The sequence below is a fragment of the Schistocerca cancellata genome, chromosome 11 (assembly GCF_023864275.1).
Source record: "Schistocerca cancellata isolate TAMUIC-IGC-003103 chromosome 11, iqSchCanc2.1, whole genome shotgun sequence".
NCBI classification, from domain to species: Eukaryota; Metazoa; Arthropoda; class Insecta; order Orthoptera; family Acrididae; genus Schistocerca; species Schistocerca cancellata.
Genome location: NC_064636.1, coordinates 94,938,325 through 94,963,015, shown reverse-complemented (window position 1 = coordinate 94,963,015; position 24,691 = coordinate 94,938,325). Strand labels below are relative to the sequence as shown.

General features: G+C 39.8%; 1 protein-coding gene across 2 annotated transcripts in view; it reads left to right on the top strand.

The window, feature by feature from the left end:
• The first annotated feature begins 5,051 nt into the window (after positions 1-5,051).
• The window catches only part of LOC126108887 (poly [ADP-ribose] polymerase tankyrase-1-like), a 62,891-nt gene continuing 43,251 nt past the window's right edge, over positions 5,052-24,691 (top strand). Inside the window, exons 1-3 of one of the 2 annotated variants that reach the window (XM_049914248.1) lie at positions 5,052-5,619; positions 11,798-11,947; positions 19,401-19,556. In XM_049914248.1, coding sequence (XP_049770205.1) covers positions 5,054-5,619; positions 11,798-11,947; positions 19,401-19,556 — 872 coding nt within the window. In that variant the 5' untranslated portion in view covers positions 5,052-5,053. The remainder of the gene's footprint in view (positions 5,620-11,797; positions 11,948-19,400; positions 19,557-24,691) is intronic. The other variant, XM_049914249.1, reaches the window with a different exon arrangement.

Genomic DNA, 24,691 nt, shown 5'->3' with positions numbered 1-24,691 from the left:
AAATCATTTTGCGAGTCAAGGCGGTAAATGACAGCATCATCTGCAAACAATCTGTGATGGCTACTCAGATTGTCTCCTATGTCGTTAATATAGATCAAGAACAATAGAGGTCCTATAACACTTCCTAGGGGAACGCCGGATATTACTTCTGTTTTACTCGATGACTTTCTATTACTACGAAGTGTGACCTTTCTGACAGGAAATCACGAATCCAGTGGCACAACTGAAGCGATAGTGCGTAGGCACGCAGTTTGGTCAGAAGACGCTTGTCAGGAACCGTGTCGCAAGCTTTCTGGAAATCTAAAAATATGGAATCAATTTCACATCACCTGTCGATATCACTCATTACGTTATTAGCATAAAGAGCTAGTTGTGTTTGACAAGAATATTTTCTGAATCCGTGCTGACTATGTGTTAATAAATCGTTTCCTTCGAGGTACTTCATAATGTTCGAATACAGTATGTGTTCCAAAACCCTACTGCAAATGGGCGTTAGTCAGATGGGCCTATAATTCAACAGATCACTCCTACTTCCCTTTTTGGGTATTGGTGTGAGTTGAGCAGTTTTCCAGTCTTTAGGTATGGATCTTTCTGTGAGCGAGTGGTTGTATATAATTGCTAAATATGGAGCTTTTTTATCAGCATACTCTGAGAGGAATCTGACTGGTATACAATTCGGACCGGAGGCCTTGCCTTTATTAAGTGATTTTAGCTGCTTTGTCACACCGAGGATATCTACTTCTATATTTCTCATCTTGGCAGTTGTTCTTGATTGGAATTCAGGGATATTTACTTAGTGTTCTTAGCTGAAGGAGTTTCGAAAAACCATATTTAATAACTCTGCTTTAGTGGCACTGTCATCAGTGACTTCACGGTTATCGTGGAGTAAAGGTATTGATTGCGTCTTGCTTTATGTATGACCAGAATCTCTTTGGGTTTTCTGCCAGATTTCGAGACAGAATTTCGTTGTGGCAATTATTAAAAGCATCTCGAATTGAAATACGCGCTATATTTCGAACTTCTGTAAAACTGCCAATCTTGGGGATTTTGAGTTGTTTTAAATTTGGCATTGCAACAACGATCTGACGCGTCTTGTGTACCATATGGGATCAGTACCATCACTCATTAATTTATGTGGTACATATCTCTCAGTTGCTCTCGATACTATCTCTTTGGAAACATACCACAACTTTTCTACACTGATTACGATTTGCCTGCTCCTCCTCATACATCATCTTGTCAACTCTCTCCAAATAACTAACGAATTTATGGAAGTCGTCCCTCGGAGCTGCAATAATTTTGTTTCGCCAGTTCATGGGCAGTTATAATACCTTACAAAATTCTTTTGGATGGACATTTCCTGTTGGATCAACGCGTAAAAACTGCCTGTTAGCGACATATGATATTTCAGACGATTCTGCTACAAAACTACACCCACTAGTGTTTGTTTCAACTTGGCATAATCTACTGCAATGCTCACCCGACTTATTTTCAACCTCTTCTACCTGGTTAGTCAGCTGAAGAACATTTTCTTCTGACACACGCACTAGGTCAGACACACTTTTTACTTCATCCATACATTTCGCTAATTCTTTTATCACATCTACCCTTTGTTTGCAATAGTAACTTTTTTCAAGGCATCTGTTAATTCAATTTTTACAGTTCTAATGGATTGTTGGGAGTTATTCTCAATTTGAGAAATTTTGCCATCTACTTTACATTCTAACGACTTCAAATCATTTTCTCACTTTTTTTTGTAAACCGCAGTTTGCCTTACAAGTTTTTCGTTGAATTTCTGGCCAATTGTTTCGGCAAAATTAGTATGTTCATCTTTTATAGAACCCATTATAGCTGCAAACATTTATTGCATACATCTTGGTTCTATTTTCTGCATTACTGTTTCCTGTTTGTTGTTCCACCGATACTATACGAAATTTTGTATCCAAATTTGACACATTTGATTTAGTTACATTCCCAGCATTGCCATCACAGAACTGGTTGTTACCGATTTCATGCTTCATGTCACTTCCAGGCTCTACATTATCTCCACCAGTTACATTAACTGACGTACTTGAAGCAGCTTCTACTCCACAGCCCGTAAATAACAAAGAAACATCGTCAAAAATCTCCTCTTTTTACTTTAACATCTACTAGGTCTACTCCTCTCTGTTCAGCCCTGCTGGTTTGTGAAGCACTTATATTCATTGAGGGTCCGTCCTCTTTTTATCGTATTTTAAAATGTTTATCACCTTCCATGTTACTCTTTCAAAAAACACACACACACACACACACACACTAATGTAACAAACTTACCTTTCATTGAATGCTGCAGCCTCGGCATGCTGAAACAGTGTGTCAGACCACCTCAGCCTGCCGTACCAGTGTAAGGGTCCCCGCTCATCGTGTAAGTTGGCATCACTGCTCTTATGTACTGCTGCTCGTTGATACCGCTATGACGCCGCCTGCTGCTTTGCTGCAATCTGTATTACATCTTCTTTCTTGTCAGTCTGTCCGGCGTCGCGAAATGGGTTGGGTTCAAAATTCCGCGTGTACCGATTTACTAAATTTTTCATTATCGTTCACTATACGGTCTCCCACTAAATTTCCCTCAACCACGGATTCAATGTACCACGGCTTTTTTACTGTTTCCCCGGCATGTGCTCCATGTGCGTCAGCACGGTTCCTGTTGCCTGCACCTACCTGTGAACTCGTTGCAGCAGGTCACTGGTAGGAAAGCCGAGCAGAAACCTGCCGTACTGCGACTCGCACCAGGCTGCATACAGCGTAACTATTCTGAGAATTGGGAAAGGGTCTTAATTTTCACTGAAAGGTAGAAGCACTGACAAAATTTTGGTATATTCTGAAATTTGGAATTAAAAGTTCGCTGCCAAGCCGGTGCTAATCGCAACACAGTCATGCGCAAACCCTTTCATGTTAGCATCTGTGGTAACGTATTTCCCTAAATCTGAACAGCTGCTAAGCAAGGATTCTTCTTAAACGCAAATACTCGCCACACTATTAAGTTTATCAGTGTCTAATTAACACAATCAAGTTTTTGGTCATCGATCTTCTCAATGTGCCACGTGATAATTACTTACAAAGACTGTACTTCCTAAAACGTCTGCATTCAGTGTCTAAAATTTCCCACACTAGTTCGTACAGCGTTTCTCAGTATAACAATGATCTACATATTTACACATTCACGCATCATTCACACTGCTGAAACTTATACAAAACTGTACAAACATAAACAAAAATCATTCAAGAAATAAACAGAACAATTCACGAAAACATTCTCTTGACCTGTTTGTTGAATGTGTCTGTCCCCTACTTTACTCTGGTGGATGAAAATTAGAACCACATACTCTGCTGAGCCCGATTCAGACCGTCTGTCACTGTACATGAATGACTCATTCTCCCGATAAAGTCTCGAGACAGGAGCTGACTCGTAGACCCCCTGTGTGAAACGAACTCCTGCAAGGGTGCGTGCATAACCGCTAGTGAAATGACGAATACAGATTCAGGCCACAAAACGATCTACATCTACATCCATACTCCGCAAGCCAGCCGACGGTGTGTGGCAGAGGGTACCTTGCGTACCTGCGTCGGTTCTCCCTTGTATTCCAATCTTTTATTGTTCGTGGAAAGAAAGATTGTCGGCATGCCCCTGTGTGGGCTCTAATCTCTCTGATTTTATCCTCATGGTCTCTTCGCGAGATATACATAGGAGGGAGCAATATACTGCTTGATTCCTCAGTGAAGGTATGTTCTCGAAACTTCAACAAAAGCCCGTACCGAGCTACTGAGTGTCTCTCCTGCAGAGTCTTCCACTGGAGTTATCTATCATCTCCATAACACTTTCGCGATTACTAAATGATCCTGTAACGAAGCACTCTGCTCTCCGTTGGATCTCCTCTATCTCTTCTATCAACCCTATCTGGCACGGATACCACACTGCTGAGCAGTATTCAAGCAATAGGCGAACAAGTGTACTGTAACGTACTTCCTTCGTTTTCGGACTGCATTTGCTTAGGATTCTTCCAATGAATCTGTCTGGCATCTGCTTTACCGATGATCAACTTTATATGATCATTCCATTTTCAATCACTCCTAATGCCTACTCCCAGATAATTTAGGAATTAACAGCTTCCAGTTGCTGACCTGCTGTATTGTAGCTAAATGATAAAGGATCTTTCTGTCCATGCATTCGCAGCACATTACACTTGTCTACATTAAGATTCAATTGCCATTCCCTGCACCATGGGTCAATTCGTTGCAGATCCTCCTGTATTTCAGTAAAATTTTCCGTTGTTACAACCTCTCGATATACTACAGCATCATCCACAAAAGGCGTCAGTGAAATTACGATATTATCCACAAGGTCATTTATATATATTGTGAGTAGCAACGGTCCAACGACAACCCCTATGCCGCACTTGAAATCACTCTTACTTTGGAAGGCTCTCCATTGAGAATGACATGCAGCGTTCGTTATCTAGGAACTCTTCGATCCAATCACACAATTTGTCAGATAGTCTGTATTCTCTTAGTTTATCCATTAAACGACTGTGGGAATAGAGCATTTACTGAGGAACCCGTGTCTAGGACCCTTTGAGTCTCGTGACAGTCATGTTTTCTTGAACAACATGAAATGTAAAGAGAATATCTCGTTGAATAAAGTACTGCTATTGATCATTACAACCATTTTAATATTTTGGTAGATGTCCATTTAGAACCATTTCCAGATCAAGCAACATTTCGCTGTAGAAAAAATTTGGAGATAACATCTTTGCCGCATCTGGAGCTTGTTCTCCAAATGAAATGTGCTGAAAGGAAAGGAACTCTTGAAAATGTTATTACTAAAGATTTGCAGTTACTCACCAATGGCATCAGTCTGACAGAAAGGGTGTGATAGTGTTGAAACTGACTGATGACAGACAACATTTATCAGCTGTCGCTGCAGACAGGTGTGGCTGTCTCTCGTAGAAGTGTCAGTAGTCACCTGTATGCTGAAAGGGCTGCTCCGTGTTGCCGTGTTTCAGAATCGTCCGCAATGGAAGCAGTTAAAGACGTGACGGAGACAGTGACTGTGGACCTGGGTGCACTCCTGGACGCCGGGGACGACGCCACGGTGATACTCGAGGCAGGTGACACTCGGCTGGTGGCGCACAGGGCCGTCCTGGCGGACAGGAGCCCAGTGTTGGCAGCCATGTTCGCCCACGACACCCTCGAGAGGAGCACCAGCGTGGTGAGGATTGCCGATGTGGGGGGCCCGGTGCTGAGGCAGCTGGTCTCCTACCTGTACACCCTGCGGGCCCCCCAGCTGCCCGGCACGGCCCCCCAGCTGCTGGCCGCAGCGGATAAGTACGGGGCGTCGGGGCTGAAGGCGGAGTGCGAGCGCCAGGTGGCCGCTCAGCTGACTGTCGAGACCGCGGCGGCCGCAGCCGTCCTCGCAGTCCGCCACTCCTGCAGTGACCTCAGGCGAGCCGCCATAGAATTTATTAAGGCCTGCCCGTTCGAGGTGATGGCCACTCAGGGGTGGGCAGATGCGATGCTTCATCAACCTAAGGACTTGATCGAAGTGAGCCGATTGCTGTATGATCCACCACCAAAAAGCAGGTGAGCGTGAGGAAAACCTCTCATTCCTGTCTCTCAGTTCTGGATGTGTTTGTGTTTCCAAGTCAATAATTTTTGCCACTGAGTTTCTTTACATGTGTCTCTGCTGTAAAGTACACCGTCATAGACAGTCAATTCACGATAGCTCACAGTGCTATCATTGCTCTCTTGTAGCAGTTTCAGTGAATCCCTAAACTGAACCCAGTTCATTATCAGGTATGTTAGCTAACAAAAATCATCAGAGCCAGTTTGTAGACATTATTCTGTTAAATTACATGTATACGTAAAGTGGTTGTTTCGGTTTTAACATCAACTGTCATGACAGAGGGTACACTCACTGTGTGAATAGAGTATGACCCAGACTGCTGTGGACACAAAGCTGTATTGCCCAGCACAGGCTCACACAGTGATGGGTGTACTTTGCAACTGGCAGCCTGTACTGGTTGCTGTAGACCTGTTCACATAAAGTAGTGTTCAAAGTTGTTCAATGCCTCTGTGGCTGATGACACTGAGACACCTTTGAATAGTGTCACACAGCATTAAGATGACGACAAAGTAAGTCACTTACAATCAACGCCTCGAGCAAGGTAGTGTACTGCAGAATGATTATAGAGGATGGTGGTAACATTTTTACAAATTTAGATTGCTGATGTTGACCTGTGGAATTTTCGTCTGTGGAATTTTCGTCATGTAAAAAAGCAGATTATCAGAGTGTTCACTATTCACACCTCAGTACTACAGCTTTGTCTCTGTTGCATAGTTTTGTCTGTCACCTATTTCTGTGTGCAAGCCATGGCAGCAAGTATCCCAACATAATTCTTTGTTCTCTCCAAATCCAAACAGTACATACGGGATTTTAATTGCCTTAAGGGAATGTTGTTGTTGTTGTTGTTGTTGTTGTTGTGGTCTTCAGTCCTGAGACTGGTTTGATGCAGCTCTCCGTGCTACTCTACCCTGTGCAAGCTTCTTCGTCTCCCAGTACTTACTGCAACCTACATCCTTCTGAATCTGCTTAATGTATGCATCTCTTGGTCTCCCTCTACGATTTTTACCCTCCACGCTGCCCTCCAATGCTTAATTTGTGATCCCTTGATTCCTCAGAACATGTGCTACCAACCGATCCCTTCTTCTGTTCAAGTTGTGCCACAAACTCCTCTTTTCCCCAAATCTATTCAATACCTCCTCCTTAGTTATGTGATCTACCCATCTAATCTTAAGCATTCTTCTGTAGCACCACATTCCGAAAGCTTCTATTCTCTTCTTGTCCAAACTATTTATCGTCCATGTTTCACTTCTATACATGGCTACACTCCATACAGATACTTCCAGAAACGACTTCCTGACACTTAAATGTATACTCGACATTAACAAATTTCTCTTCTTCAGAAACGCTTTCCTTGCCATTGCCAGTCTACATTTTATATCCTCTCTATTTCGACCATCATCAGTTATTTTTCTCCCCAAACAGCAAAACTCATTTACTACTTCAAGCGTCTTGTTTCCTAATCTGATTCCTCAACAACACATGATTTAATTCTACTACATTCCATTATCCTCGTTTTGCTTTTGTTGACGTTCATCTTATATCCTCCTTTCGAGACACTGTCCATTCCGTTCAACTGCTCTTCCAAGTCCTTTGCTGTCTCTGACAGAATTACAATGTCATTGGCGAACCTCAAAGTTTTTATTTCTTCTCCATGGACTTTAATACCTACTCCGAATTTTTCTTTTGTTTCCTTTACTGTTACATAAAAGAATAATCGTCTGCTGTCACGGCTTGTATGGAAGGTGTTCAGAAAACTGGGAGAAGTAAGCATCGGTGCTCCAGTGTATGGCTGCTCACACCTCTCGCACCCTGAGACCACCTCACCAGACAACCCAGTCCTCGAGGCAGTTCCGGCTGGTTCCTTAAAATTGAGTCTTCTCACCTCATTTTGTCGTCATGCCTATTCAGCCGTTAGATAAAGCTCACACAGTACTTCGATACATTTCCTTCTGTGTGACACAGAATACCATCCTTTACTGCATCTTCAATGAACAGGTATCCGACCCGTCTGCGTGTCTAGATGCTCCATGGCTTTTCGATAGCCACCCAGTGAACACTACAGACTTTCATTCTACTGTGGCACACCTTATGAGATTATCTATCCCATCCACTGTTGTTGCTATTGTGCCTCTGATTTCTGTGAGCATTAAAGTCTCTCTGTGACCAGAGTTACCTTTATTCTTCACCATTTTACAACTGCATATGTCCATAAAAGTCTACTAGCTACTAACACTGATAAATGATCATTTATTTTTCATTTAGGATTTAATACTTCTATAGTATTTTATGTGCTATTTGGCATATCAGAAATCTTGTGTTTGAGATGACACTATGTGCGTTCCCTGAACCAATTGTAATGAACTTATAGCCAGTATTGTAAATCATTCAGTGTCCTCCTCTTTTATTCAATAAAGAAATTTATGTTCTTGAAAAAAAAAAATTTGAAATGTAACACGTAAATATATTTCTCTACATTACTCCAAACTCGTTCTGCACACTGTGGTAAATGACCAAGGACAAAGTTTGAAAAAGTTTTTGTTAACGGTAATCTTTTTACTAACAGTATTCTTTGTGTACATTTTACAAATTCTCTTGCTGACGTATATTAGATTCTTGTCGTAATTAGTGATCTTCATCTAGTTCACGACCTCATACTTCCCACACTATTGGGTGTCAGCTGCAGACACATATACATTATTTGGTTCTGGAACTGCCTTGGTCTTTCACTGATTTCACCTATTACTTGCAGTGCGAATGCTACAACTTGAAATCACACAGTGAAAATTTTTGTACCCAACTAGTATTTAAAACCTGACACCTTTGCCTTTCATTGAAACCAGGATGATTATGGAATGTTGCAGACACAACAAAATGATGGAACTGTATCGTCCGAAAAGTGTTCAAAATGGCAGAAAGATACACCTGAGTTAGATTCTCAGTTCAGCACCAACATTTTCAACATTGCAAGTTAAAATAAGTGTGCCGTGACTACATGATCATTGGTTCAGTAATGAAATAAAATTTCTGGTATAGGAAAGGTTGATGGTGAGCTTCTAATTATCGCACTATGTTGTTTAACTGAACTCAACAGAAGCTAAGAGGGTCTTTACATAGTTGTTTAGTGTTCGGCTGATCAGTGACTCGAACACAGAGCTTAATCATATGAAGCTAGAGCCATTTTAACAGACCACCAAACTTTCAGTCCAGTGCCGTTGTTTTGTTGTTAACGGAGGATGCTCCTCACTGGATGAGCGTTCCCTTTTCCTGGAGGTTAATTACAGCCTTTACAAAACATTCTTTTCCTTGTTTACCAATAATCAACTTTCACTAGTGGCCTTACCTACCTAATGTGTACTTTCGACTTGATTTCGTAATCGATGAAATAAAATCACATAATTGTCAGCTGCCTTACTGGAATTATTGTAGCCTATGGAAATTTTTGCAGGAAATGTTTCTCCCACCTGAGCAGCTGTCATCTTCTAAGAGTTTAGGTTGCACCAACACTAGATCATAGAACAAAACTCGGTGACAAGTATCAATCAAACTTCCAGAACGTTCTCCTGGTACCTTTGTTGTATTAATAGCTGCAGTAGTGTGGTATTGTGTCAAGGAAAGTTAATTATTTTCGAGTTCTTTATTTTTGTGCTAAGGCATATAATTTCACTAAGAGAAGAGATGCATTTGATTTATAAGGAAGTCAATCATACGCAGTTGCTGTTCTGAGAATGGGTCCATTGTTATTCTCGAAGTGGATTCCTTTTGTTATAATTTCTGAAGAAATTTATTTTTTACTTTTAGGTGGTACTAAGCAGCTTTGTTTATCCAATATAATGTTTTTTTGAAGAGGTCATTCATTATTGTAGTTTCTTCTGTTACTATTAACACAACCGGTCATTGCAAAGACGAGACTTGTCTTCAGTAAACGTAGCTTACGTAGCACAGATAATCCCTCCAGATAAATTCCAGGTGGTAAAAGGAGGCCTAAAAAAAGTATCGTGCAATTGCGTAAGATAGTCCATAATTTTTTCTATGTGGCGTACTACATTGATGCATATTGCCTAAAAGGGCCACCCATAATTTTACTGAAACAAGTAGATTCATGCATAAGATCATAGAGATTTTGTTTTACATGTTCTCATACAGGTTGCAATAAGTTTAGTTAGCAGCCATAATTTTTTATTGGAAGTTATAAATTATTCTTGGAGTGACTTACTGAATGTTGTACTCTTGACGGTCATGAAGATTGTTGTTTAAGCCTTTGAAAATGGTGCACAAAGTATTTTGTGCGTGTATGTGGTAAGTGCGCTGAACAAATGAAATCGGAAAATAATTTTCTAATTTTGAGTTGGTTTGTCTTGATGTGGTGGTTTACCAGTATGGCCCAATTGATTACTGGCAAACGTCATGAAATGTGACCAGTTAACCATCATGCAACACTTTAATTCAATAGCAAATATTGCAGAAGAAAGAAAGAAGTAATTTAGTGTTAAACGTCCTATCGACTGCAAGACCATAAGAGACGAAGCAGAATCTACAGCACTCAAATGTGGGAAAGGAAATAGATAGTGGCATTTCAAGGGAAAGGCCACAGCATTTGCATTGATCAGTTTAGGAAACAAAAGGAAAATGTAAACCAGGATGGTTGGGTGGACATTTGAGCCATTGGGCCTTAACTTGATAAAATGAAAATGTTTGGTCCTTAGAAAAAAATGTACAATCAGAGGCTAATGAGTCCTCAGAATGTAACAATATGCATCTGGTGTGACAAAGGTCTTTTGTGCTAAGAAATTGTTCCCAGGGATATGTCCATAGTAGTTAGCATCCGTTGTATTCGTGGTTGTCTGCAAATAATTTCATTGTGTCATTTGAAATAGTAATATGTGCTCATCAAACCAAAGGAGAAAAGTAATTTTTATTTTTATCGCCTCTACGTGTCTTTTCAACAATGATGGGTGGTGTTGATTTCAACTGTCACACAAAACTTTTCGGGCCATCATTTCAAGTTAAGACATGTCACTCGTAGCAACTGGCAAAAAGGAATTCGATAATAAACATTTTCTTGTGTGCAGTCAACAACGATGATGCATGCAGTCATGCAGCATGCAGGCTTAGATTTCCACTCCACACAGAAGTTTCCATTAAGTTATTTCCGTTTCAGACATATGCAAACCGCGCTACAGCTAGTCTAAGCAGATGTTTAATGTGTATTTGTGGTTAGAAAACAATGATAGGTGCTGGATTCAAATCCCAGTGAAGGTACAAAATACTTTCTCAACATTTCAGATTCGCATCTAGCTATATTTGGATATGTAATGTATTATTGCCCTTAGTTAACAATCCTATTACTTGCTGGGTTTGAATCATCTAACACAAAACTTTATGCTATGTCATTTCAACATTTGCACACACATGCTTACATGTGGCCAAAATGATATTTAAGATCTTTCATACTTACTTAAGAGACAATAGTTGCTTAATTATAATACAAATGTCTTAGTCATGTAATTTAAAGTTGAAACTTAAGTTTCTGGAATGTCATTTATTGCAATAAACTTGAGTTTACAAGTGTTGTAGACTGTCACCTGATTATACCATGTTTCGTGATATTTACATTATCGTGACATTAGTCTGATTGTGGACTCAGTATTACAGATCAATTTCTTCAAGTAGTGTCTCGTAGTAACCATTTTGTAGAGTGAAATGCCTGTACTGAAAAGAGATCGGAGGGACTGTAAGACTGTAACATTATGTGGGTGCATACAACTTAGGTGGAGTGGAATTCAGGCCGTTGGTATAGATTTGATGGTGATAATACCTGAGCTGACCTCTCCAGTAATTCTGTAATTGAGTTTTTGAAAATGTATGTACCTTCTGGCTGCACTTTGTTTTGAACTACATGTTGTATCGTGTTCGGCGACTGCCGTGGGAAGCTCGGGTGGTGCAGCTGATAGTTACTAGCTTACTGGTCATTCATTTGTATTGACGGGAGCCCTGTCCCCATATGTGGCACATGTCGTCCATATAGTTGCCAGTGTGTGGATGGTCCCTCAGCAGTGCTGGCCATAGGGAGGCACCCCCACATCCCCACGAGGAAACACCAGCCAGCTCACACCCTGCCTCTCTCTGTATGTGCAGCGCACCAGTCGTTATGGAGCTGAGTACCACAACCAGAACCACCACCACCTCCGCCGCTGCCGCCACCTCTGCCAGCGCACTTCGCCAGACACCTGCTGCTGCGCAGCCCACGACTACTCAACCTGATAAGGCCACTGTCTCTCAAATGCGGTGAGTTCCCTCAACACACACACACACACACACACACACACACACACACACAACATTGTAAGGTAGATCAGAAATAAATACTCAAAAGCATCAGAACATACATTCATGGGTGGTATCCTCAGGAATAGATCATAGTATCATGGGAGAGAGGTTAATTAAGAATAGGTTGGTAGAGAAAATAGCTATTGTCAACAGTTCAGTGACTTATTCTCATCAAGATCAGCAAACCAATGCCAGCAATAATTCATGCAATGTCATCCACAGAAAATTTAGTGGCAGGTAGAGTATGAGTGCACTGAATGTGTAACACAATGTCAAATGAGATAATTGTATGTTACTCTAGATGTATTGGAATGATCTAGCAGAGGTCACACATACACACATTTATGAGACCATTTTTGGTTCTCGTCAGGAATGAGGCAGGAAAAACAACCCAATAATTTGCTATAGAGTTTCTGTTAGTAACAAAAATTACACTCTGCAAGCACCAGCCAGAAGCAAACGTCAGCAGAGCCTTAGCTTGTCAGGGAGTGGTCCACCTTGGTTGCCCCACTGCTGTAACAGCCAGTCCCTGTAACCACAGACATGCGAAACAGAAACTCTGCCTCCTGTTGACAATGTGTCTATCTGTGTGAGCAACAGATTTACAGTGCCATGAGCACCCAGAATCCACTGTCATTTGTGGCATGCATTCCTCTGTCTTTCCCTTCAGTTTTTAACCTCAACAACTACCTCTAGTGCCACGGCAGTTATTCCCTGATGCCTTCAAATATAACTTACTATGCTGACCCTCGTACTTGTCACAGTTTTCCACATATCACAATATCCTCACCTGTTCTGCAGAGACGTTCCACAGTTCTGTTATGAGTTCACCTAGTTTAAACATCCTTGTATAGCACCAAATTTGGAATGCTTAGATTCCCCTCTTGTTTTTTTCCATAATCCACGATTAATTTTTATGCAGTACTGTGCTCCAAACATACATTAAGGGACATCCAATACAAATTAAGGCCTATCCTTGGTATTAGTAACTTTGTTTTACAAGGAATCTCCTGCTTTCCCATGCAACATTACTCCTTGTGACAACCACGCTCTGTCCCTCAGTGTAAATTAGCTTCATGTGTAATAGTCACTACAAGCAGTCTACTGCGTGGTCCTTAATTCCGATGTAAACATTGCCACCAATGTTATTTCTGCTACTCAGCAATACTTTCCTCTTTCTTCCATTCATTAATCCTGATTTAGTGTTCATTCAACTATTTCTTACATTCATCAACTCTGGTGATTCATTCAGACTTTCAGTGAACACAGAAATATCACCAGTGAATTTTATTAAACAAAATCGTTTTCACCTTCAGTTTTAATTAAATTCCTGGAAGTTTCTTCAATTCCACCAATGATTCTTCAGTGTTCATCTGAACATTTGTGGAGACTACCTGCATCTTTATCTTTAATCATCTTTGATTCAGAGTACCAATTCTTGTTGATTATTGCTCATATTCTATGTTATCTGCTGTACCATATACGTACCTTTTAGAGAAAAAAAAATTCACTGTTTCATGCTGTCAAATGTCAGGTAAAGATCTACAAATCCAATAAATATCTCTTGATTTTTCTCACACATTCCTGCCACTGTAAGGTTGAAGGTCAAGTTGTCCTCCCTGGATCCATTACTCCAAATTTAGCATCCTCAAACAGATCATAAGCTTTGTCTTCCATTCTTCTGGATATTGTTATTTTTGTCAGTAAGTTGGATTCATGAGCTGTTTGGCTCATTGTGCGTAAGCTATCACACTTACCAGCGCTTGGTCACTTCTGTAGTGTTTGGATGTCTTTTTCTGGCTGTCTGTTGTTATGAATTGTCTCTCATCGATTATATAGACGAACTTGAAAATTCGTTTGATCGCCATTCATTATCAGATTATCTAGAGCCTCATAGAAGTTAAAATTCACATTCCATTCCTGTGTACTTCAGTATCCTATTTATTTACACACTGAATTCACGTAACAACTCTCTTAAAATTTACTTCACTCATTGTCATAACTAAATTGTGATCTGGCTGTACATCTGGTCCTGGGTACACCTTAAAATCCAATATCTGATTCTATAATGTGTGTCTGGTTGTGATGTACTCCAGCTGGAAATGTCTTTACCAACTAAAGCTCTGCCTCCCTCCTTAAGAGCTGAAAATGCCAAGATACCGAAGCAGCCATACAAATGTCACAGAACACAGGGCACTGCCTTGCAGCAAGTCAGCCATCCACATGTGGTGGAATGGTGCAGGAGGGCTCCTCCAAAGGGAGTGCTTGTAATGGTAACACCGACCACCATAAATGGCAGTCAGTGATTACATTAAACCTCTATGAGGAATTTTTGAGAAAGTTGTGACCGTGAGATAACCTAATGGGAACAGAACAAACAATCTGTTTGACTGGGATTCACTTCCAAAACACTCCAGCAGAGTATAACCAACACTAAACAGGTGGGTGAGGAACAGATGTTCTCCAGCACAAAAGCAAGTTTAATATTACGTATTAATATGTCGCCAGCCTAATTAGGAATATTTGTCAAACAATGTAATAAAGCTCAGGGCAGTGCTAGGGCTAACCTAACTTTGCTTAACACCTACTAAACTCTTTCTTGACATCTGTTCGCACTACAACACAGTAACCTAACCTTGCAGATAACTGTAGTACTAACCTGGAAGTCAAGACGATGTACCTTGAATGAACTAGATGCAGCAGTTAATACAACAAGTCACCAACACACATGATACTAATAGCATTACTAAACAGGGCAGAGCATGGAATGATCCTGATTTAAATCGGGGTTTATTATGATCATACTCTATAACATCATTGCTTAGTAGAGTTTCTCTATGCCATTACATGAACGAGCTTGCATTAAAATAGCTAACACGGTAAATATTTTTTTGTTGAGCTCAGTTTGAAGCAATTAAACAGAAAGCAAATCTAACTACAGTGGCTCTGGAGGGACCTTTGCTTTGCTTCATTAACCAACTAGCCTAGCACATGAGGGCTATTAAACTTTAATGGTTTGATGAACCATGTTCATTAACAAAACTACACAAGTGTGTATGGGAAATGGTGAGTATTGTCATGAATAATTATTTATTAAGTGAAGCACAACAAACTATAACTCTTCAAATAACAAATGTGGTTTGAAAAGCAGTCTTTTAACCTTTTCAAAATATGGTTGACTGTGCAAATGCCAGCACAATATTAAATTCAAGTTCAAACACCTACTCATAAAAGGAACAGTGATAAAGCTTTGTAATTCTGATCAAAGTGCATAATTAATAATCTTTTTTACTTCTATTCAATATTATTATTCTGTTAACTAACAACTTTACTTTTTACTGGTACCTTTTTAAGTAAGGCAAATTATTTAAGAAAATGATTGCAGTTCGATTTAAAAACGCACTGGCAGTGTAGTATTTCTCAAACTATAAATCTGAACTTTAAACACAATTCCACACATTAGAAAGCAATCACAACTATTTTTACAGCTGCTGAATAGTCTTTTCATAATAAATTAGCACACTCGGAATTAAATTCACTAGGGTAGGATTCCTGGTGAGGTTTGTGATTTGGGATAATCACAATTGCAAGATAGAGCTTTTAGCAATACCGTGATTATTATTAAAATCAACCAAATTTCACAAATACCTGGTCCATTTACAGAGTGCCAAATATAAACATTTTGGTGGAAGGCTGGTGGCACTGGTGGCGTGATTTGCAGTGGCTGTTAACATGGCGGCGATGCAGTCATGGCAGTACTGTTGGCCTCGCCCTGTTATAGATCTTCTGAATTATATTTTTGCAGGGCCAAAACCAATGCCATTATACATGGTATCACCAAATGCAGAATAAAAGGTGCATAAATAACGCTCTTGGCTCCTCTGCCTCAAAACTGCAAGAATATGAGCCACAATGTTCCGCTACTGCTAGCGAGATATTAACCACAGCACTGCTCAAGCCAGACTCCTTAGCCGTCGCAAGGGACGAGTTGCCGCTTGCGTGAACGACACCTTTTCCATTCTGCCAGGCTACTTCTGTAGCTGCAGGGATTCCCCACATTTTTTACATTCGACCCTGCGTTCCCTAACTATGGACCAAGTCATTTACAGTGCATTACATAATAATCATTCCAGTAGTTATTTACATTAACAAGCTTAATTTAAACTTTGTTCCAAAAGTTCACATAACTGAAATATGTATACGTTATCAAAGAATTTCCATGACAGATAAAAGACTCTACATATGACAGATACAGCACATCTACACGATCATTGGTTCAGTAATGAAATAAAATTTCTGGTATAGGAAAGGTTGATGGTGAGCTTCTAATTGTCGGACTATGTTGTTTAACTGAAGTCAACAGAAGCTAAGAGGGTCTTTTCATAGTTGTTTAGTGTTCGGCTGATCAGTGACTCGAACACAGGGCTTAATCATATGAAGCTAGAGCCATTTTAACAGACCACCAAACTTTCAGTCCAGTGCCATTGTTTTGTTGTTAATGGAGGATGCCCCTCACTGGATGAGCATTCCCTTTTCCTGGAGGTTAATTACAGCCTTTACAAAACATTCTTTTCCTTGTTTACCAATAATCAACTTTCACTAGTGGCCTTACCTACCAAATGTGTACTTTCGACTTGATTTTGTAATCAATGAAATAAAATCACATATTGTAGCCTATGGAAATTTTTGCAGGAAATGTTTCTCCCACCTGAGCAGCTGTGATCTTCTAAGAGTTTAGGTTGCACCAACACTAGATCATAGAACAAAACTCGGTGACAAGTATCAATCAAACTTCCAGAACGTTCTCCTGGTACCTTTGTTGTATTAATAACTGCAGTAGTGTGGTATTGCGTGAAAGAAAGTTAATTATTTTCTAGTTCTTTATTTTTGTGCTAGGGGCATATAATTTTACTAAGAGAAGAGATGCATTTGATTTATAAGGAAGTCAATCATAGGCAGTCGCTGTTCTGAGAATGGGTCCATTGTTATTCTCGAAGTGGATTCCTTTTGTTATAATTTCTGAAGAAATTTATTTTTTACTTTGAGGTGGTACTAAGCAGCTTTGTTTATCCAATATAATGTTTTGTGAAGAGGCCATTCATTATTGTAGTTTCTTCTGTTACTATTAACGCCACCGGTCATTGCAAAGACGAGACTTGTCTTCAGTAAACGTAGCTTACGTAGCACAGATAATCCCTCCAGATAAATTCCAGGTGGTAAAAGGAGGCCTAAAAAAAGTATCGTGCAATTGCGTAAGAAAGTCCATAATTTTTTCTATGTAGCGTACTACATTGATGCATATTGCCTAAGAGGGCCACCCATAATTTTACTGAAACAAGTAGATTCATGCATAAGATCATAGAGATTTTGTTTTACATGTTCTCATACAGGTTGCAATAATTTTAGTTATCAGCCATAATTTTTTATTGGAAGTTATAAATTATTCTTGGAGTGACTTACTGAATGTTGTACTCTTGATGGTCATGAAGATTGTTGTTTAAGCCTAGAAAATGGTGCACAAAGTATTTTGTGCGTGTATGTGGTAAGTGCGCTGAACAAATCAAATCAAAAAATAATTTTCTCATTTTGAGTTGGTTTGTCTTGATGTGGTGGTTTACCAGTATGGCCGAATTGGTTACTGGCAAATGTCATGAAATGTGACCAGTTAACCATCATGCAACACTTGAATTCAATAGCAAATATTGCGGAAGAAAGAAAGAAGTAATTTAGTGTTAAATGTCCTATCGACTGCAAGACCATAAGAGACGAAGCAGAATCTACAGCACTCAAATGTGGGAAAGGAAATAGATAGTGGCATTTCAAGGGAAAGGTCACAGCATTTGCATTGATCGGTTTAAGAAAAAAAAGGAAAATGTAAACCAGGATGGTTGGGTGGACATTTGAGCCATTGGGCCTTAACTTGATAAAATGAAAATGTTTGTTTGGTCCTTAGAAAAAAATGTACAATCAGAGGCTAATGAGTTCTCAGAATGTAACAGTATGCATCTGGTGTGACAAAGGTCTTTTGTGCTAAGAAATTGTTCCCAGGGATATGTCCATAGTAGTTAGCATCCGTTGTATTCGTGGTTGTCTGCAAATAATTTCATTGTGTCATTTGAAATAGTAATATGTGCTCATCAAACCAAAGGAGAAAAGTAATATTGATTTTTATCGCCTCTACGTGTCTTTTCAACAATGATGGGTGGTGTTGATTTCAACTGTCACACAAAACTTTTCAAGCCATCATTTCAAGTTAAGACATGTCACTCGTAGCAACTGGCAAAAAGGAATTCGATAATAAACATTTTCTTGTGTGCAGTCAACAACGATGATGCATGCAGGCATGCAGCATGCAGGCTTAGATTCCCACCCCACACAGAACTTTCCGTTAAGTTATTTCCGTTTGAGACATGTGCACATCGCGCTACAGCTAAACTAAGCAGATGTTTAATGTGTATTTGTGGTTAGAAAACAATGGTAGGTGCTGGATTCAAATCCCAGTAAAGGTACAAAATACTTTCTCAACATTTCAGATTCACATCTAGCTATATTTGGATATGTAATGTATTATTGCCCTTGGTTAACAATCCTATTGTTTGCTGGGTTTGAATCATCTAACACAAAACTTAATGCTATGTCATTTCAACATTTGCACACACATGCTTACATGTGGCCAAAATGATATTTAAGATCTTTCATACTTACTTAAGAGACAATAGTTGCTTAATTGGAATCCTGGATGCTAGTGTAATACAAATGTCTTAGTCATGTAATTTCAAGTTGAAACTTAAGTTTCTGGAATGTCATTTATTGCAATAAACTTGAGTTTACAAGTGTTGAAGACTGTCACCTGATTATACCAGGTTTCGTGATATTTACATTATCGTGACATTAGTCTGATTGTGGACTCAGTATTACAGATCAATTTTTTCAAGTAGTGTCTCGTAGTAACTATATTGTAGAGTGAAATGCCCATAGCGAAAAGAGATGGGAGGGACTGTAAGACTAACATTATGTGGGTGCATACAATTTAGGTGGAGTGGAATTCAGGCCGTTGGTATAGATTTGATGGTGATAGTACCTGAGCTGACCTCTCCAGTTATTCTGTAATTGAGTTTTTGCAAATGTTGGGCATTGTATGTACCTTCTGGCTGCACTTTGTTTTGAACTACCTGTTGTATCGTGTTCGGCGACTGCCGTGGGAAGCTCGGGTGGTTCAGCTGATAGTTACTAGCTTACTGGTCACTCATTTGTATTAACGGGAGCCCTGTCCCCATATGTGGCACATGTCGTCCATATAGTTGCCAGTGTGTGGATGGTCCCTCAGCAGTGCTGGCCATAGGGAGGCACCCCCACATCCCCACGAGGAAACGCCAGCCAGCTCACACCCTGCCTCTCTCTGTATGTGCAGCGCACCAGTCGTTACGGAGCTGAGTACCACAACCAGAACCACCACCACCTCCGCTGCTGCCGCTGTCGCCACCTCTGCCAGCGCACCTTGCCAGACACCTGCTGCTGCGCGGCCCACGACTCCTCCACCTGATGAGGCCACTGTCTCTCAAATGCGGTGAGTTCCCTCAACACACACACACACACACACACACACACACACACACACCATTATATGGTAGATCAGACATAAATACTGAAAAGCATCAGAACAAACATTCATGGGTGGTATCCTCAGGACTAGATCATAGTATCATGGGAGAGAGGTTAATTAAGAATAGGTTGGTAGAGAAAATAGCTATTGTCAACAGTTCAGTGACTTATTCTCATCAAGATCAGCGAACCAATGCCAACAATAATTCATGCAATGTCATCCACAGAAAATTTAGTGGCAGGTAGAGTATGAGTGCACTGAATGTGTTACACTATGTCAAATGAGATAATTGTATGTTATTCTGGATGTATTGGAATGATCTAGCAGAGGTCACACATAGACACACATTTATGAGACCATTTTTGGTTCTCGTCAGGTATGAGACGGGAAAAAACAACCCAATAATTTGCTATAAAGTTTCTGATAGTAACAAAAATTACACTCTGCAAGCACCAACCAGAAGCAAATGTCAGCAGAGCCTTAGCTTGTCAGGGAGTGGTCCACCTTGGTTGCCCCACTGCTGTAACAGCCAGTCCCAGCAACCACAGACATGCCAAACAGAAACTCTGCCTCCTGTTCACAATGTCCGTCTGTGTGAGCAACAGATTTGCAGTGCCATGAGCACCCAGAATTCATGGTCATTTGTGGTATGCATTCCTCTCTGTCTTTCCCTTCAGTTTTTAACCTCAACAAGTACCTCTAGTGCCACAGCAGTTATTCCCTGATGCCTTCAAATATAACTTACTATGCTGACCCTCGTACTTGTCACAGTTTTCCACATACCACACTATCCTCACCTGTTCTGCACAGACATTCCACAGTTCTTCTGTTAAGAGTTCACCTAGTTTAAACGTCCTTCTATAGCACCGAATTTAGAATGCTCCGATTCCCCTCTTGTTTTTTTCCATAATCCACGATTAATTTTTATGCAGTACTGTGCTCCAAACATACATTAAGGGACATCCAATACAAATTAAGACCTATCCTTGGTATTAGTAACTTTGTTTTACAAGGAATCTCCTGCTTTCCCATGCAACATTACTCCTTATAACAACCACGCTCTGTCCCTCAGTGTAAATTAGCTTGATGTGTAATAGTCACTACAAGCAGTCTACTGCGTGGTCCTTAATTCCGATGTAAACATTGCCACCAATGTTATTTCTGCTACTCCGCAATACTTCCCTCTTTCTTCCATGCATTAATCCTGATTTAGTGTTCATTCAACTATTTATTACATTGATCAACTCTGGTGATTCATTCGGACTTCCAGTGAACACAGAAATATCACCAGTGAATTTTATTAAACAAAATCGTTTCCACCTTCAGTTTTAATTAAATTCCTGGAAGTTTCTTCAATTCCACCAATGATTCTTCAGTGTTCATCTGAACATTTGTGGAGACTACCTGGATCTTTATCTTTAATCATCTTTGATTCAGAGTACCAATTCTTGTTGATTATTGCTCATATTCTATGTTATCTGCTGTACCATATACGTACCTTTTAGAGAAAAAAATTCACTGTTTCATGCTGTCAAATGTCATGTAAAGATCTACAAATCCAATAAATATCTCTTGATTTTTCTCACACATTCCTGCCATTATAAGGTTGAAGGTCAAGTTGACCTCCCTGGATCCATTACTCCAAATTTAGCATCCTCAAACAGATCATCAGCTTTGTCTTCCATTCTTCTGGATGTTGTTAATTTTGTCAGTAAGTTGGATTCATGAGCTGTTTGGCTCATTGTGAGTAAGCTATCACACTTACCAGCGCTTGGTCACTTCTGTAGTGTTCGGATGTCTTTTTCTGGCTGTCTGTTGTTATGAATTGTCTCTCATCCATTGTATAGACGAACGTGAAAATTCGTTTGATCGCCATTCATTATCACATTATCTAGAGCCTCATAGAAGTTAAAATTCACATTCCATTCCTGTGTACTTCAGTATCCTATTTATTTACACACTGAATTCACGTAACAATTCTCTTAAAATTTACTTCACTCATTGTCATAACTAAATTGTGATCTGACTGTACATCTGCTCCTGGGTACACCTTAAAACCCAATACCTGATTCTATAATGTGTGTCTGGTTGTGATGTACTCCAGCTGGAAATGTCTTTACCAACTAAAGCTCTGCCTCCCTCCTTAAAAGCTGAAAATGCCAAGATACCGAAGCAGCCATACAAATGTCACAGAACACAGGGCACAGCCTTGCAGCAAGTCAGCCACCCACATGTGGTGGAATGGTGCAGGAGGGCTCCTCCAAAGGGAGTGCTTGTGATGGTAACACCGACCACCATAAATGGCAGTCAGTGATTACATTAAACCTCTCAGGAATTTTTGAGAAAGTTGTGACCACGAGATAACCTAATGGGAACAGAACAAACAATCTGTTTGACTGGGATTCATTTCCAAAACACTCCAGCAGAGTATAACCAACACTAAACAGGTGGGTGAGGAACAGATGTTCTCCAGCACAAAAGCAAGTCGTAATATTACATATTAATAACAGTTGCCAGCCTAGTTAGGCATTTTTGTCAAACAATGTAATAAAGCTCAAGGCAGTGCTAGGGCTAACCTAACTTTGCTTAACACCTACTAAACTCTTTCTTGACATCTGTTCGCACTACAACACAGTAACCTAACCTTGCAGATAACTGTAGTACTAACCTGGAAGTCAAGACGATGTACCTTGAATGAACTAGATGCAGCAGTTAATACAACCAGTCACCAACACACATGATACTAATAGCATTACTAAACAGGGCAGAGCATGGAATGATCCTGATTTAAATCGGGGTTTATTATGATCATACTCTATAACATCATTGCTTAGTAGAGTTTCTCTATGCCATTACATGAACGAGCTTGCATTAAAATAGCTAACACAGTAAATATTTCTTTGTTGAGCTCAGTTTGAAGCAATTAAACAGAAAGCAAATCTAACTACAGTGGCTCTGGAGGGACCTTTGCTTTGCTTCATTAACCAACTAGCCTAGCACATGAGGGCTATTAAACTTTAATGGTTTGATGAACCATGTTCATTAACAAAACTACAGAAGTGTGTATGGGAAATGGTGAGTATTGTCATGAATAATTATTTATTAAGTGAAGCACAACAAACTATAACTCTTCAAATAACAAATGTGGTTTGAAAAGCAGTCTTTTAACCTTCTCAAAATATGGTTGACTGTGCAAATGCCAACACAATATTAAATTCAAGTTCAAACACCTACCGTATTTACTCGAATCTAAGCCGCACTCGAATCTAAGCCGCACCTGAAAAATGAGACTTGAAATAAAGGAAAAAAAAATTCCCGAATCTAAGCCGCACCGGAAATTTGAGACTCGAAATTCAAGGGGAGAGTAAAGTTTTAGGCCGCACCTCCAAATCGAAACAAAGTTGGTCCATTGTAATATGAGACACAATTTAGGTCGAATGAATGACTATACAGCTACAGTAGTTTGGTTCGAGTCGTAAGCTTAGCAGTTAAGCTTTACCAGATAGCCATTGCTACGCGTCAGGCGCTCCGTCCGTATTTATACGGGTACCCTTCCTTTTTCACATGCATCGTCTGGTTTGAATCGATTGCTTATTTTGCTTTGATCTGATAAGTACTGTTTTCTTTGTTATAGGTGTTTGCGTCACTCTAAGCTGAAAATGCATTACTGTACTGTGTCACGCATTGTTTGTCGCATTCTGATAGTGCGTGTTTACGGCCTATTGCCGCTCGCGGCTTACAATTTACACTGTTGCTTTCTTTGATAATGATCAACAAGAACCAAATAATAGACTGCGTATGATAGAACATGTTCTGAACGAGAGTTAGGCGAAAATGTTTCTCCGTTTGAAAATCTTTGTGGCCGCTTCTTTAGTGCATCAAATTCTGCACAGAAATTAGTCATCTTGGAATTAAAAATCTAGTCAGTTGCCATGCTTCATTTCTGACAGTATCACTATTAGGCATAAGAATAATACGAATATAAACATGACACGATACGCATATTCTTCCGCGTTTGCTGTTGTCTCACTCTAGTTTCGTAGTTTATTAGGCAGGCAGGATTTAAATGAGATAGCAGCAAACATGAAAGAATACATGACAAAATGTTGATATTCGTATTATTCTTATGGTGAAGAGAATACTGCATGTGATTCACATGTCATCAGGTTCCTATTAGCAACCATCTCTTCTCACAGGTAGGAAAAAATTCAGAAAGTAGAGTTGGCCATATTGACAAACATCCCAAACAGTCTTGCATGTCGGATTTTCGTAGTACATCGAAATTCTGCTACATTCAAAGATAAACAATACGGAATTTGTATTTACTTTGTTGGATAATGTATGAAAGTGCAGTGGTCGAAACTCGGGGCGGAGAAAAAAAAGCTCGTCTTCCACCTTTTTTTTTCTTTCTTTCTTTTTTTTTTTTTTTAATTTATTTACTGACGTGGAGGTTTTGGCGCCATGCCTGTGTAGCGCTACATATATTAGACGGCAGAAGTTAGTTGTGGCGGCACCTACCAACATTTTTCAGAACTTCCACTTGCTTTGCACTCGATTCTAAGCCGCAGGCGGCTTTTTGGATTACAAAAACCGGAAAAAAAGTGCGGCTTAGATTCGAGTAAATACGGTACTCATAAAAGGAACAGTGATAAAGCTTTGTAATTCTGATCAAAGTGCATAATTAATAATCTTTTTTACTTCTATTCAATATTATTATTCTGTTAACTAGCAACTTTACTTTTTACTGGTACCTTTTTAAGTAAGGCAAATTATTTAAGAAAATGATTGCAGTTCGATTTAAAAACGCACTGGCAGTGTAGTATTTCTCAAACTATAAATCTGAACTTTAAACACAACTCCACACATTAGAAAGCAATCACAACTATTTTTACAGCTGCTGAATAGTCTTTTCATAATAAATTAGCACACTCGGAATTAAATTCACTAGGGTAGGATTCCTGGTGAGGTTTGTGATTTGGGATAATCGCAGGTGCAAGATAGAGCTTTTAGCAATACCGTGATTATTATTAAAATCAACCAAATTTCACAAATACCTGGTCCATTTACAGAGTGCCAAATATAAACATTTTGGTGGAAGG